General features: G+C 40.8%; 1 protein-coding gene across 2 annotated transcripts; it reads right to left on the bottom strand.

Moving 5' to 3' along the window:
• Window positions 1-804: 804 nt before the first annotated feature.
• Window positions 805-5,007, bottom strand: LOC139367686 (lysosomal amino acid transporter 1 homolog). 2 transcript variants are annotated; one of them, XM_071105971.1, is made up of 8 exons: window positions 4,903-5,007; window positions 4,372-4,578; window positions 4,151-4,280; window positions 3,825-3,912; window positions 2,810-2,955; window positions 2,606-2,698; window positions 2,310-2,495; window positions 805-1,990 (listed from the first exon to the last, which is right to left on the bottom strand). In XM_071105971.1, exons 2-8 carry the CDS (start codon window positions 4,575-4,577, stop codon window positions 1,901-1,903), a joined length of 939 nt encoding a protein of 312 aa, XP_070962072.1. In that variant the 5' UTR covers window position 4,578; window positions 4,903-5,007; the 3' UTR covers window positions 805-1,900. The 2 variants fall into 2 exon arrangements, with proteins under 2 accessions (XP_070962072.1, XP_070962073.1); XM_071105972.1 differs by having other exon boundaries at window positions 4,690-4,958.
• Window positions 5,008-10,828: the final 5,821 nt, after the last annotated feature.

Here is a 10,828-nt window from a genome sequence, read left to right as displayed (position 1 = left end):
GAGTTCTTTAGGTGCCTTTTGGCAAACTCCAAGTGGACTGTCATGTGCCTTTTACTGAGGAGTGCCTTCCGTCTGGCCACTACCATAAAGACCTGATTGTTGGAGTGTTGCAGAGATGGAAGAACTTTCCAGAAGGACAACCATCTCCACAGAGGAACTCGGGAGCCCTGTCAAAATGACCATCAGGTTCTTGGTCACCTCCCTGACCAAGGCCAATCTGCCCCGATTGTTCAGTTTGGCCAGCTCCAGGAAGAGTCTTGGTGGTTCCAAACATCTTCCATTTAAGAATGGAGGCCACACTGTTCTTAGGGACCTTCAATATTGCAGAAATGTGAGACAGGTGTCCGTCTTTCCAAATCGTGTCCAATCAATAGAATTTACCACAGGTGGACTCCAATCAAATTGTAGAAACATCTCAAGGATGATCAATGGAAACAGGCTGCACCTGAGATCAATTTCAAAGTCTCATAGCAAAGGGTTTGAATACTTAAGTAAATAAGGTGTTATTTGTAATACATTTTCTTAAAATATAAAAAAAACATGTTTTTGCTTTGTCTTTATGGGGGTACTGTGAGTAGCTTGAGTCTAAAAAAAAATACATTTTAGAATAAGTAACAAAATGTGGAAAAGTGAAGGGAAAGTCTGAATACTTTCCAAATGCACTGTATATGAAATTCTCATGTTTTATTAATTGGATTATATAATCTTTAAATCCATTCAAAAACAGTATAGGATATGGAAGGCAGCAAATGACATCACTTTCTCAGCATATCTAGCAAACTATTGATCAGAGTTCCATAACCATTTTCAGTTTCATTTAAAAACTTGATTTATTATGCAACCCATTGAGCGTGTGGGTGAGAAATAAATAAACATTTATGAAAATGAAACACACACATCCCAGTAAATAATTTATTCTAAAATGTAGCAGTATATTGGGAATGAGACACTATCAATGTGATAAAATCTTAAATCACCCAAATCCTTGCTATGCATATCAGTCAATGGTGATGCATCACCATGTGTTTAGGGAACAGATCAATAGGAAAAAAAGAAAAACAGGACCATTCCATCACCAAAAATCTTTAGTGAGCATCATGATATGCTTACACTGAACAAACAGGTCAAGTCTCCAGATCTGAAACCATACCAAAAAAGTAATAATAATAATAAACATTTAAAAAAGGGCACATGGAAAACGTAATCCAGTCTCCTTTTCACCTCATTTAGCACACGGTAATCTTACCAAAAGACACATCTCAATAGGTAGTCTAAGTAACTCATTACTTATCCCAATGTACAAATACTTATGCAATCACTTAAAAATATATATACAAAAAAAAAAAATCACTGGAATACACCTAAGGCAATTGATGTAAATGATCAAATATAATTAAAAAGTACAGTACTTCAGACATTAACACTTTAGTTACAATAAATCCACATGAACATATTAAGACACTAAGATGTCTTTGTGTACTCAGAAGACAGGTGAAGTGATCTGCAAAAAATATTTCTAGTTAAATCATCACTTCTGAAATACAACAAGACTTTTCCAATACAACCAGAAGAGGGTTCCATGCAGTGACAAGTAGCATGATTGTCAGAACAGGTTTGAAGCAAACTACAAGTGTTTATTGAGTAACGGTGGAACGGTCTGTCACTAAAAGATTAGAGCCATTAACAGTAAACTACAGCTGCACCCCAATGAACAATGTGGAGTCACTCGAAACATTAAAAATGACAAAAAAAACAGATCGTATAAATAACAAATACAACTATAAAATCTAAAAGAAAGGGATATCCTGTGTTTGCCAAAACTGTTAAGGAATGTGAATTGAGAGTCCATTTGGTGGGGATAAGTGTCTGTACTGCTAGATCCAGCACCCAGGGAGTAGTTTCATTTGTCCAGCAGAGCAGCTCTCTCGCCGTGCTGCGATTCCAACTCTAGAGGGGCATTATTGCGGTATATCAAGAACTGTATGGAGATCTGATGCTGCGAGTCAAGGGAATTCAAGAAGTTCATGAAATTAAATAAAAATTATATTCTTAAAAAAGGCACTGGAAAGGAAATGCATCCCAGACTACAGGCTTAGATATAGGATAATGTACAGGTACATACTTACAGCATACCAGTCACAAACCAACCTGAACCAATTGCCTTTAAGTAAGTTCATTACGGTCATTGTAATACAAGGACCGAGCCAAAAGCACAAGCTAAGTGTTAAGTCAAAGCAGACTAAAAGTTACAAGTACACATGTGATTGAAGAGACCAGAGGCCCAGCAGGCATTGTAATGAGAAGGATACCAGCAGGTCTAGAGAGAGGGTGCCCAGGCTGCCGACGAGCCAGGGCAGGTGGTGGATGATGTAGCTTCCCTCTCCCTGGCCCTGCTCAGGGTTCTTCAGCAGCACACTCAGGCCGTACATGGTGTTACCCAGGATGACCAGGGCAAACAGAAAGTAGGACACACCCTCCGTCGACTTTCTTGTATACTACAGAGAGATAGAAATAAAATATCCATGCAGCACTTTTACAGGTAGGAAGCCTACCCAGTATTCATTCACTCAACAACCTTTCCCAAACTCCCCTTCTTCAGACTCACATTAATGTGCATCTGTGGCAGTCTGGAGCAGAGGTAGAGCACTGAGGATATGGAGCCAATGATATACCCAATGATCTCCTTGGTGCTGAAAGCCTGGACACACAAAAAAGTTTGAATGTCACGCATAACGTTTAGCCAGGGGCCAGTGTCATATCAACACAAATTACATTAGCATCCACTGATTGCTTAAAGACCACGTTTCACCTTTATACCGTCCACAGTGGTTGACAGCAAGGCCCGCCCTTTAAACCCAGAGAGGACCACATCCTGTTGGGACGCAGGTAAGGCCACGAGGCCGGCAGAGAAGCCCAGGACATAGACCACACCCACCACATTTAAGACCAACCTGCCTGGGTTGAGAGAAAAAAATAAAGGGCTTAGTCTTCATTTTTGGAAGACGCTGCCTCAGCAAACTCCTGCAACAATGAGTTGCTGCGTCATCAGCTGCCACACAAATAAGGAAACAAAAACAGAATGTTGTGGTGATGCACAGTATTGCTGACATCAGTATTGGGTCATTTTTTACATTGGACAATGAGTGGAAAAAATGCAACACTAATGTAGAAAACTTTGGATCTGTTAGTGTACTAAAACAAAAAAGCAAAGTTGGGGACTTTTAACATCACAAGGTCTAGTATCGAGCAGTGTTTCTCAACACCAGCCTAATCCTAGGGAGCCTCTATGTATAGACCAGAACAGTCCAATCTGAAGCTATTCCAATGCTAAAATACACACCTGTTAGGTTCACTGAACCGTTAAATAACTAAGCCTATATTCAATTTAAACAACCTTGCAATGTTTTTTGGCATAATGAGACATTTTTACAAAGGTGTCTTGGAAAGAACATTTGCTGATTCGGCAGAACATGGACAAGCCATACCATGTCATTCGTGTGTGTGTGTGTTAAACTGCAGTGTTTCCCAACTCCAGTCTTCAAGTACCCCCAACAGTACACATTTGTTGTAGCCCAGGACAAGCACACCTGATTCCACTTGTCAACTAATCATCAAGTCCTCAATGAGTTGAATCAGGTGAGTTTGTCCGGGGCTACAACAATGTGTACTGTTTGGAGTACTCAAGGACTGGATTTTGGAAAGACTGTTATACACACACAAAGGTCCCTCGATTAATAGTCAATGGGTGGAATGTACAATGACCAGTGGCCTTGATTTAGTACTGACAAATGTCACAGCAGATAATTTGACAATAACAAACTCACTGTTATTCATCCTGTTCTTAGCCACATAGTAAAAGTACATTCCCAGCATCAATAAGTCAGCCAGGACATAATACACTGCTGTGTACATCTGTATGAGAGAAGGGGGAGAGAGAGACATGTCAGTGGGGTGGACAAGGAATACTTATATGCCGAACATTAAAACGTCATTATCTTTACATCAGTATCTTGATGAGCTGACAATTTCAGTTTATCCTTATTCTCATTTTAGACTGACACCATTTCAGCAATATTGACTGACTCCTTATTCTCATTTTAGACTGACACCATTTCAGCAATATTGACTGACCCAGACAGCCATCACTTACCTGTAGTGGCAGTTGGTCAGCTAAGAATGAGCCTACAAGATTGCAGGAGTCACCCCCCAGCCACAGCAGCAGAAACCAAATGGACAAGGCACTGTCCATATTCCCACTCTTACAAGAGTTGTAGTACTGCCTGCATTCATGAACATAACAATAGGAAGAGTAACAGTGCTGTCCTTAAGTCAGAAATGGACTGAAATAATGTAAACCCAATCAAGACTTACGGCAAAGAAGAGACCATGAAGCACATTATTGACAGCAGACCCAGAATTACACTGGCCATGTCCCTGGCGTCCTGGGCACATTCCCGCAGCCCTTCCCAAACCCATATTGACCCATTTGGGCACACAGCGCTGAAGTTTCCATCAGTGTTCCATCCAATGGACACCAGCGTGAGGACACCATCAGCCGACCCCAAATTCCGACTCATTCTATGCACAGAGGAAAGGGTTAAACGCACAAGTTAGACAAAATAGCTAAATAAGCAATAAATTACAGGTAGGTATGTGCTTATTATTTCTGTAGGTAAAACTTGTTTATACCTCAGTCTCAAATGTTACGATCTGCTATGGAATTCAGAGTCGAGTGACCTCGGTTTGAACCAAGAATGGACTGACTGTTTCCAGCTGGGCAATAAAACAAGTTGCTAGCTTACGTTTCCTTGCTTGTTAACCGGCTGCCTCCTCAAGGTTGTGGCTGATTCAAACGTCTAAAACAAGGTAACGCCGGTCGAACATTCAAAATACTGATCTTACCTGATACTCGGACAGTTATTGAAGTGTGTCCAGGAATCAACGTCTGTTTGCCGACTGGCTTGCAAAGATAAAGAAAACAGGCATAGACGTAAAAACAATTGTTTTCGGAGTGACCTAGCTAGTTATGATTGGAAGATGATCTCTAACGTCAGGGAAAAGGCGGAGCTAGACGGCAGATTGAGGGAGTTCTATTAACCTGAGCCGCCGTGCACCGTGAACGAGCAAAAGCGGTCAGGGAGGAGCGCCTTTCTCAAATCGAACCGTAATATGCGCTGCTCGAACATGTTAACGAGGCAGTATAGTGCATAATTTAGAAACATATATTTTCAAACTGGTTTTCATTGGGGAGGCAGATAAAGCGTTTTTATCAAAAGCAATCTCTGTTGCATCTGAAAACACAGAATGCTACTCATTACCCCAAGTGCTTAAATGGATACTTGGCAATGAGGCCATTTATCTATTTCCGCAGTCAGATGAACTCGTGGATACCATTTTATGTCTGTGCGTCCAGTATGAAGGAATTTATAGTTTCACGAGCAAATGCTAACTAGCGTTAGCGCAATGACTGGAAGTCTACCTTAAAGCTAGTTAGCAACTTCCGCACGCAGACATAAACATGGTATCCATGAGTTCATCTGACTCTGGGTAAGTAAATACATTACCTTATTACCAAAATCCCTAAGTATCCCTTTAACTAGCTCTCAGCAGTTACATTCGCCCAGTGTTGCCTCCATTGAACTACAATTCCGACCTTGTGTTAATGTGCGAGCAAGCATCGGGGTTCTTAACAAAACACCCTCAGTCAGAAGAAACTATCATCAATATGCGCTAAAGCAGTCAGGGTCTATGAATGGGATACTCTTTAACCTACAGTGCTTCACTTCTGTTATGAGCCGACAGTTGGCCAGAGATGGACACCTTGCTGGCTCATGCACGGAAGGTAAACCGGATCCAAAACTAATACAATCCCCTTTCACAGAGGCATGACGAATCCCCCCCCCCCCCCCCCCCCCCCCAATTATGTAGGTAATAAGGGACCTCGGTTAAATAACAAATCAACTAAATTTTAAGTTTCCAAGCTATATCACAAAATAACCATCACAAACGATTTAACTTCGAAGTTCTACACGCTTTGTATTTTTTCAAAACACTGAAAATTAAGACCATAATGAATGGTGTCTTAAGGTGGCGTATTGCTGCCACTCAGATTTGTTTTGTATAAAATTATTACGAGATACTGTAAAATCATGTTATGAAATAATTCAATAACTCATTATAATGAAATAATCCATTATCTCGTTATTGTGAGAAAGATCACGTTATAACGAGAAAGATTACATTGTTACAAAAATAATCAGGTTACACATTATTATGAGAAATAGCCTTTGTTATGCTGAAACGATAGCATAGGCTACATGGCATGCACATGTTGCCATTATAATTCTTGTTTATTTTTTAAATTGAACCTTTATTTAACTAGGTAAGTCAGATAAGAACAAATTCTTATTTACAATGACGGCTAACCCCGGCCAAACCTGGATTCGAACCAGGGACTGTAGTGACTCATTTTGCACTGAAATGCAGTGCCTTAGACCGGTGCGCGACTCGGGAGCCCTTAATGGGGAGCCCATTATGTCCGGTTTGCTTGAGTTGATCAACTTTTATTTTTCTCTTCAATTTGAGGTATTGGGAGATATTAGTGTTATTGAGCAATATAGATGGTGTTGTCATTAGTTTACCTACATTGTGTTGAGTTATCGACGGCCCTACAGCACACGGAAAAAACACAGTAGCTAGCTTTTCCTTAATTATTAACTGGGCAGACATGGGACACTTAATGGATACAAACTAATGCATCTTAAATACATCCAAACAGGTTATGTGGTGACCCAAAACACAGTCAGGCGTTTACTTCACATTCTAGACCCCCATGGACTGCGCATTTGGGCGGTAAAGAGATTAACTAGCTACTTTACCTTCACAACCAAGAGGACATAAAGGAACAGTTTAGGTAATTGTCATTTTTGTCTTGTACTTTCACATTTGGAAGGTGCTTTGAAACAATTAGCTAGCATGATTATATATTTTCTAGCACAACCAACCCATTAGCTAGCATGCTATATCTGAATGATGCACTGAAATTAGGTACTCTCAAGGGGATCACAATAGTAGCTAGCTATGGCTATTCTCAAAAATAAGCACTGTGCTAGGGCAACAAGTGAGTAAGAATCCCGGATGTCTCAACTCCTCCCTTTCCTCTACGCGAAACATACTTTTTTTTAAATGTACAGACGTGTAGCCTATGCCGGCATTGTGGGAGACAAACCATCTGTCGAGACTCTAGTCTAGAGAGACTACTATCTTATGTATTATTGATTGATGACTGTTGGAACTGGCTAACAAACAGAAAGTGCCAGTGGCTTTAATCTTGTAATTGAAAGAGAAACTTGTAATAAAATTATATATTTTTGATATAGTGTTGTTTGGTCCATTGTAATGCTCAGAGGGTCATGATCCAACTCAATAGGTGGTCGGTCACTATCCAGTCTTCCTATGGTTGAGGTGTTTCCCCTCAGTAAAAAGGAACTGCCGTAGTCTGGTAGTGGTGCCATTTTTAGTAACCCTATAGGTGTTACGTAGTCATATGGCCAATACTGTATTCTGTAAATATAATTACAATATAGACTACTTCTGTGCATCTTATGTTGGAAACCATATTCACGGAAACCTAGTTGCAGACTACTTATAAAATTGTAACCTGTTTCATGAACACCAGTGCTCTTTTAGGACAAGAATGACTGCGTAACCTTAAGGACAATGTCTCCATCACAGGTCCCCAAGGGTAATGTTATAGTAAGGCAATATCGTTAACATAACTTGTGATGGTTTAAATGTTCAGATTGGGCATGTCAAATCAATGAACTATATCAACGTTTTTATTTACATTTTACCTCACAACCTTTTGATAGGAAAAACTTGATCTGCATTGAATGTAGGACTTTTACCCTTGTGAAGTAAGATGTATCTTTAAAAGTATTGACTCAGGCAACAACTTTATTGTTCAAGCAAATATGGTGTAAATGTAACAGTATAGACTTTACGTCCGTCCCCTCGCCCTGTTGGGCGCGAACCAGGGACGCTCTGCACACGTCAACAGTCACCCTCGAAGCATCGTTACCCATCGCTCCACAAAAGCCGCGGCCCTTGCAGAGCAAGGGGAACCTCTACTTCAAGATCTCAGAGCAAATGACGTCACCGATTTAAAACACCACTAGCGCTAACTAGCTAGCCATTTCACATCGGCTACATAAGCAGTACTGGAGGGGCAGAGCAAGCAGGCGGGCTTCCTTCAACTTTGGGGATACATTGAGGGTGGAGTTTCAGTCCCCGTCTGTGCAAGGGGTGAAGCCAAAGATAGTTCACTCAGGCTGTTTGCCATTGTCTACTTAAGGGGGTGGCTCGCCCATTGACACCCAATGCGATAGCAGCTGGGTCAGGTCTACTTAGTTCATTGACTTCAATTGAAACAGAAAAAAATAGGGAGTGGGATGTCTCGCTTCCTCTTCAATCTCTGGTGAAGCTCTTCATTCACCTGGCTACCCAGAGGTTATGCGTTAGGGTGCAGTTGAGGCCACTATAAAGTAGATGGGAGACAACGTGGTAGCTAAGGTGGAGAAAGGGAGCTTAATGGGATGGGAAGGTACCTGTGAGTCGAGTGTTGTCAATATAAGGTCAAGTCAAATGTGAGTGTGCGTGTCTCTGCCTCACTGCCTGTCAGTCAGTTGCTATTCAAAGCATAGTCTACCTCGTCAGTAGAGCGTTGCATGGTGATGAACATGGCTCCTACTTCGGCTGGCGGACTTCATCCTGGCATTAACGATGGTCAGCAGAATGCAGAATAAAGTTTCTCTCATGGTGATTGGATGTCAAATAAATTCTTGCCAGTAGTTGAGAAGAGCTGCTGCTGCTAGGCTAGTCCCAGATCTGTATGTCCACTCACCCACATCTACTAATCATTGTCCAGGGGTAAATCTGAAGTTATAGAAGGAATGAGGGAGAGAGAATTCGCCATCAGAGGAGTACTGATCTAGGATCAGGTCCACTCGGCCCATATAATATTTATTATGATCTTACATTTTGCAAATTCTTAGTCTGGATTGTTCTCTTGAGCCAAAGTGGACCCTGTACATTAATGAAATATTATTCATACTGTAAATCCATATGTACTTGTACTAGCTAGCACTGTAGTACCTAATATAGGATACTTGTATCAGTTGTTATAAATTAACTTCATGAAAATTAGCTCCAATAAAGTTGCCCTCCAGTGGCCACCATGACTCCCCCAGCCACATCTGGAACTCCAAGAAACACACACAGAGCTGGGCAAAATAAAGAAATGCAAAATACATTTAGCTATTCATAGGTTGCACCTCTGTCACAGGTTCGCGGCATGCCATTTGTGGAGGTAGTTTTAGATGGACAAATATGGTAGTGAGAGGAAGCCCAGTGGCCGGCAGTGGGAGAAGATGGAACGAGATGGATTTTGGCCGGCATTCTGCGCATTTTCTCATCGATGAAACATTTGATCTCAATACAGTTTTCTGTTCCCAAGACTAGCATATGCTATGAACATAGTGACTACTTTTGGAGACTTTAACCTATGCCAAAGTTGTAAAAAAATAAATAATGTGTGCAACAGAGACTTGTTATCGCACACTTCACAGAGTAGGCGTTCCCTAATGGAAATATGCAGATAAATGCTAGAACGGGCTAGGATGTCGCTAGCTCGTGCATGGTTCTCCCCTCTATGACTAATTTGTTAAAATTGGAATCGACAGGCTGTGGTCTATCTTGGTGTAGTTATACAAATATGTGGCATAGCTGTGCCCAAAAGTTGTGATAGGTGGAGGCTAAGAACTGTTTCGTGTAATTAACATTATAGTGTCCTGGAAATATGACATTGCTAAAGTAGGCAAATGTTTATTAGAAAACAACTGCCATCATTATCATGTCGTCAAATGAATGGCAATGTCGTTAGCTAACAAAGTTCGTCAACAATAGCCAGCAATGCTAACTGTAGCTAGCTCAAATCTGAGTTGGTCTGCCCTCAAATTTAGCTAGCTAACGTTATACATCTAAAGTCATTCTGACGACATCCAAATGACTAAAGGTTTTCCTAATAATAATTTGACTCCTTTTGAAATGTCATATTTCCAAACCACTGTAGTGCACTTTTGATTAAGTTAGCGCTCATTGAGTACGCTTGATCAGTCGGAAATTGTTCTCAGATAGGGACTTGCTTGTTCTTGAGAATAGCCATAGCTACCATAGTGATCCTCTCGAGTGGCGAATTTCAGTGCATAATTCAGATATAGTTTACTAGCTGGTTGTGCTAGAAATGCTAATCATGCTACCTGATAGCTTCAATGCACCTTCCAAATGTGAAATTTCAGGTAGCTACTAATCCCCTTTCCAGAGATTTAGGTCCAAATGTACAGTCCATGGGGATCTAGAATATGAAGTAAACGTCTGACTATTTTGGGTGCAAAAGAGGAAGACAAGCGTGCCAAGTAGCCTATGCTAACGTTTCAGCACAATAAAGGCCATTTCTCATAAAATACAACAAGAGTTATTTTGCAATAAATACATCTTTCTCGTTGTAACGTGACTTTTCTCATAACGAGTTATTTAATTATTACCTAATGTGATCTAATTTCGTAATAGTCATAAAAAAATATTGCTGAGTGGCAGCAATATGCCACTTTATACAGCTGAAGTTCACTGCAGCCACATTTCTGCCTGAAACACGTGCCATTTTCCAGCTATTCAACCGGTTGCATGTCACTGAAGGCTCCAGTGCAGATAATGCAGTTCTGCCTGTGCACCCATATGTAGACTTGATAACAAATGTCCACATGGCAGTTGG

This window comes from Oncorhynchus clarkii, chromosome 16, assembly GCF_045791955.1.
Source record: "Oncorhynchus clarkii lewisi isolate Uvic-CL-2024 chromosome 16, UVic_Ocla_1.0, whole genome shotgun sequence".
NCBI classification, from domain to species: domain Eukaryota; kingdom Metazoa; phylum Chordata; class Actinopteri; order Salmoniformes; family Salmonidae; genus Oncorhynchus; species Oncorhynchus clarkii.
The sequence above is the reverse complement of the archived record's forward strand: the minus strand, read 5'-3'. Positions and strand labels throughout refer to the sequence as shown.

Coding starts and splice junctions, on each gene's coding strand:
- LOC139367686 (XM_071105971.1), bottom strand. CDS start 4,577: ATGAGTCGGAATTTGGGGTCGGCTGATGGTGTCCTCACGCTGGTGTCC. Junction 2,956..3,824: donor TAAGAACAGGATGAATAACA/GTGAGTTTGTTA, acceptor CTCTCAACCCAG/GCAGGTTGGTCTTAAATGTG. Junction 2,699..2,809: donor CCACTGTGGACGGTATAAAG/GTGAAACGTGGT, acceptor TTGTGTGTCCAG/GCTTTCAGCACCAAGGAGAT.